Consider the following 5,078-nt stretch of genomic DNA (forward strand, 5'->3'; position numbering starts at 1 on the left):
GTTGGCTTCATGTTTTAAACCCTCCTCATAGGTTCGTTTGGCCTCCTCAAACCGGTTTAAAAATTCGAGAGCAGCTGCTTTTCTCGAATAGCCCTGAAGCACCAAAGACAGACATAATTAAGACACGTAAAGGTCTATCCAAAAAGCCTTGGTGGACAGTAGTTGACACTCGCTTGCTAAATGTTAGCAATTTGAGCACACCAGCAAGAGAAAGATGTGGCAGTCTGCTATGCCTGTGGAGACCCCGTGGGACAGTCCTCCTAGGACCTTGAGGTCATTAGGAGTCGAACTACTCACTCCAATTCAACAGTGTGGCTTTTGAGGAGTTCAAAGGTAAATGTGGAAAATGAACTCAAAACAAGCTACACCTTACATGACAAAACAAGTACTCACATAAAGGCCGAAACGAAACCAGGGAGAAGGGAGAATACAAGGCCAAGATTGATCCTGTATGAGCCAAAGTATGACAGATAGAGAAAAGACTGATGCTGTCAACAATTTCATTTTCCTTCGACTCACAATCAATACCCATGGTAACAGCAAGAAATCAAAAGACAAGCTGCACTAGGAAAAATTTGCTGCTGTCGAGGGCCTCTCCAAAGTGCTACAGAGCAATGATGTCAGTGAACAACAGACTAAGGTGCACCTGATCCAAGCCATGGTCTTTAATATTTACTTTTTATGCAGCTGAAAGTTGGACAATGAATAAGGATCATAGAAGAATTGATGCCTTTGAATGCCAAAAGAATAAAATAGTCTATCTTGAAGGAAGTGCAACCTGAGTGCTCTTTCAGGGCAAGAAGGTTGAGGCTTCATCTCATATGCTTTGGACATGTTATCAGGAGGGACTTGTTAAGTGCTGTCGACTCACCTGTAACCCAGAGACCCTATGTACAGCAGCTTTGAACCTTAGCAAGTCCTGAGCCAGCCTCACTAATTCTAACACACCAAACCCTACCGCCCCAAGTTACTATATCAATACATCTCATCCAGGGTCTTCCTCTTCCTGCACTGTCCCTCCACTCTTCTGAGGATGATGTCCTTCTCCAGGGACCAGTCTCTCCTGGCCACATGCCCAAAGTATGTAAGATGGAGGTTTAAAATCCTAGCCTCCAAGGAGAAACTTTGTTTCATCCTCTCCAAGACAGACCGATTTGTTTTCTTGACAGTCCATGGTATGTTCAAGACTCTTCTCCAGAACCACAACTCAAAGGCATCAATTCTTCTTCTATCCTCCTTAGTCACTGTCCAGCTCTCTGATGCATAGCAAGTAATCGCAAAGACCATGGCCTGTATCAGGCACTCCTTAGTTTTTAGACTGACAATTAATCCTTGGAAAAAAAATACCATGATGGGAGAGGTGGAGAGTCAAAGAAAGAGAAAATGACCCATAACCAGATTGACTGACATAGTGACGTTATGAATGGGCCTGAGCATGCCTGATGGAGATCGTGAAAACAGCACAGGATAGGACAAGCTTCAGATGTACTGGTCACTAGTCAGAAGTCAACCTGACTGTACCTAAGAGAATACACTGAGGACCACAGCCAATTAGAAAGGGAGAAGGTGAACAGTAAATCAGGTCTACCCAACAGACCACTGGGCAACTCAGATGATCAGCACAGAACCCAGACAAACTCCAGGGAACCATGCGAAGAGCAGGGAACCATGCGAAGAGCAGGAACAAGGAACAGCCTACCTTGCCCCAGTCAGGCTTCAAGTCCACGGTTTTGCAGCCGTCCTCGTAGGCCTTCTGGTAGTCTCCTTTCTTGGCATAGGCGGCGGAGCGATTGCTGTAGAGCACATGGTTCTTGGGATCTAACTTGATGGCCTCTGAGTAGCACTGCAGCGCGTCATCTATGTTCCCGGCGCTCAGGGCCTTATTGCCCTTCTCCTTCAGCTCACTGACCTGAAATGATAAGCTGTTTCAGGATGTACAAAAAAGAGCCACACGGTGTCAGTACTGTTTCTCACAAGATATACTTCTGCCCCAGTGTCTGAGAGTAAACTTTTTTTTTTAATTTTATTATCTGTGTGTGTGTGTACCGTCAAATCAGATCTGACTGGTACAGGAGGAGATTGCCCCTCCTTCCCTGGCAGAGCATCTGGTGGATTTGAACCGTGTGCCTCTGGGATTGTAGTTGCAGCTCCTTGCCACTAGGCCACCAGAGCTCCCCTTAAATTTATTCTTTTCTGACATTCTCAACCGATAGATTATGATCAGAGGGAAAAACCCTATCATTTTATGTAGACTCTTAACTCCTTGAGGTACCAGCAGAGAAAGAAAATCAACCCGTGGCCAGACGCCTATCTCCTTGCAGTCCACCATTCATCTCTGGGTACCCAAGTTACTCTTCCAAAACACAGCAAATGAAGCTACTTCTAGGCCCTATCCAGACATTTCTTTCATGGAAAGGTAAATTCATGTATCACAGAGGTCCAAAGAAGTCAAGAGAAAATGAGCACAAGGCGCTATCACTGAAGAAGAGGAGCCGCTGTGCTCTCTCTGCTCCACACCCTGGCTAACTGAGGCCTTGGCATGAAGGCTATCTTCCTGAGAGCACAGCTCACCCTCTGGGGCTCGGTGCTATGTCCATGTGACAGAGGTCTAGGTGAGAGATTAATGCTCTGTGTTGCCCTCCCCCAACATCCCATTTGCATAACGAAAACTACAATTACCAAGGAGGTGAGGTCCAGTCCCCAGCTTCTCCAACATTCAGACTGAATGGAGAAATAAAAAGTAACAGGAACTAACCCCCAAAAGTCTGAGTATCGTGAAAGAGGCACATGTCAGAGGCTCTCTACAACGCAAACATTCAGGGAGATCTTGGGGTGTCTCTAGCATAGCTTGTGATGCACTGGATTCATACAGGAGAGAATCCAAGGAAAAGAAATGACTTTGGAACCTTGATGCACATCAATTAGAAACTTCATCCTCCAGAGAGAGGCAGGGAGACTGCGGGAACAAGCAAGATACTAAAGACTTAAGTCCCAGGCCTGAGGCCAGAAGACAAAGTTACAAAACTCTTATCAAAAGATAGCTGGAGAAGCGCCTGGAGAAGTGCTGTCTAAGCTTCATGTATAAGAAACCCAAAATCACTGTCCTGGAGGTGAAGCCACCTGACCCTCAGAGTGACCTTGTAGGAGACGCGCCCCAGACCTGGCAATCCCACAGAAGTGGACTGCTACATCTTCTCCTCTTGGAGCAGCTGATTCAAACTTTTACACTGGCAGCGGAACACTTAGCACTGTGCCACCAGGTATCCGTGTCTACCCTACAGAACAGCACTTTTCAAACTGACTGGGTCAAGACATCAACATTAAGAGATCAAATAGAATAGAAAAAAACCCCTATAGCTCAGACACACACACAGCAGCTAGAGATTTTTTTTTTCTAAATGTATTCTAATGTCTTATCTCCAATGATAACCAAAGGTAAAAAGGGATTTCTTTGTACACTGCCTGCCAAAAAAGGATCATCTTGGATATTCAAAGGTATCCAACCTACACAACTGATTCCTGATACCAAAGTGTGGATCTCACAGTATGAAAACGGACACCAAAAACAGAGCCAGGGTTCTTTTCGGGAAATGGGCTCTGCCGCACCTGGAGTTACACGGCCAGGTCACATCTGCCCTGGAATCTGGCTGCTCCAAGATTCCACATTCAGCTGCTTGCCCAGCACGCACTCTCCTAAGTCAAGGACTTTCATCTACTCTGCTAACAGCGGGAACAGCCACTTACTGAAGGCTAACAAAGCAGCATTTTTACTCCAAGTCCCTCTCTTGCCTGCACTACACCCTATCTGGTCCCAGGGACACTGTTTACTACGAGGAGCACACACAGAGTGTGTGGACCTTGCCGGTTCCACTCCGTCTTCCCTTTAAATCTCACAGGGAAGCTTCAGGTTTGGCCACAATTGCAATCCCTTACACTGGGGTGAAAAAGAAAGACGTTGAGCTGGGGGTGCCTCATGCCACATAAAACGGGGTGCCCTGTGCTCCCTTCTCAACTCCATTCATCCTGGTCGCCAATGACAGCCCGTGTGGAGGTCTCACATCACCCACATGCCACTCAGGACAGAAACTGTCAGTGACCACCAGCAGCTTCCGGCTCAGTCGCCCTCCTCCCCCAGATGCAGAGCCCAGGGGCATCGATCATCTGGGTTCACCTGCACAGGCCCCAAACCAGCCCTTCTGAAGCGTCCATCCTCGGCCACTCCAGGACCACGGCATCAGGGGGACAGAGGGACAGGACGCAGGCTTTGGCCACTCCAGGACCACGGCATCAGGGGGACAGGGGGCAGGGGGCAGGCTTCGGCCACTCCAGGACCACAACATCGGGGGGACAGGGGGCAGGACACAGGCCTCGGCCACTCCTGGACCACAACATAACATCGGGGGGACAGAGGGGCAGGACGCAGGCCGCGGCCACTCCAGGACCATAACATCGGGGGGACAGAGGGCAGGACGCAGGCCGCGGCCACTCCAGGACCATAACACTGGGGGGACCGAGGGCAGGACGCAGGTCTGGGAGTGGCCAGGGAAGCGGGGTCAGCTCCCCCGCCTCGGGCAGCGCCTCTCGCCAGCTCAGCGGCCCCACTCGACACCCGCAGGACAGAAGTTTCCCCCCCGACGGTGTCCCAGGCCGCCGAGTCCTCTGCTACTTGCACTAATTCCCGTTCTCTTGCCTGATTCCTCCCAATTCACTGGGGGCCACGTCCAGGGTGGCCCGGTTCCCCCACGATTCCCGCACGGTCTCGCCGCCTCGGACCCTCCCAGGGCCCCCACCCGCCGAGAAGCCACCCCTCCGAGGCCTCGGGCCCGGCCACGACCCACCGCCCTCCGCAGGCCGGCCGACGCGGAGCCGCTGTCCCCGGACCCTCGCGGACACTGGGGGCGATGCGCGCCGTCCTCTCCGGTCAGCGCCCCAGGCCTCGCTGCTCCTCCCCTTCGCCGGCGGCCGCGGCCCTCCCACCTGGCCTCCCGGTCGCCCGCTCGACCCCGGCGGCTCCCGCCCCGTCCGCCTCCCGCCGTCGCGGTCCCGCTCGGCCGTCCCGCCGCGGCTCCGGTGCCGGT

At 51.4% G+C, this 5,078-nt stretch overlaps 1 protein-coding gene across 1 annotated transcript in view; it reads right to left on the reverse strand.

The window, feature by feature from the left end:
* Positions 1-4,154, reverse strand: part of STIP1 (stress-induced phosphoprotein 1) — a 12,827-nt gene extending 8,673 nt beyond the window's left edge. The window contains exons 1-3 of the mRNA XM_006901536.1: positions 4,059-4,154; positions 1,700-1,909; positions 7-93 (exon numbers count right to left, since the gene is read on the reverse strand). Of these exons, the coding sequence (XP_006901598.1) occupies positions 7-93; positions 1,700-1,909; positions 4,059-4,154 (393 nt within the window). The remainder of the gene's footprint in view (positions 1-6; positions 94-1,699; positions 1,910-4,058) is intronic.
* Between the last annotated feature and the right edge of the window lie 924 nt (positions 4,155-5,078).

The sequence above is a fragment of the Elephantulus edwardii genome, unplaced genomic scaffold, assembly GCF_000299155.1.
Source record: "Elephantulus edwardii isolate Elephantulus edwardi_28Jun2011 unplaced genomic scaffold, EleEdw1.0 scaffold00328, whole genome shotgun sequence".
Classification (NCBI taxonomy): domain Eukaryota; kingdom Metazoa; phylum Chordata; class Mammalia; order Macroscelidea; family Macroscelididae; genus Elephantulus; species Elephantulus edwardii.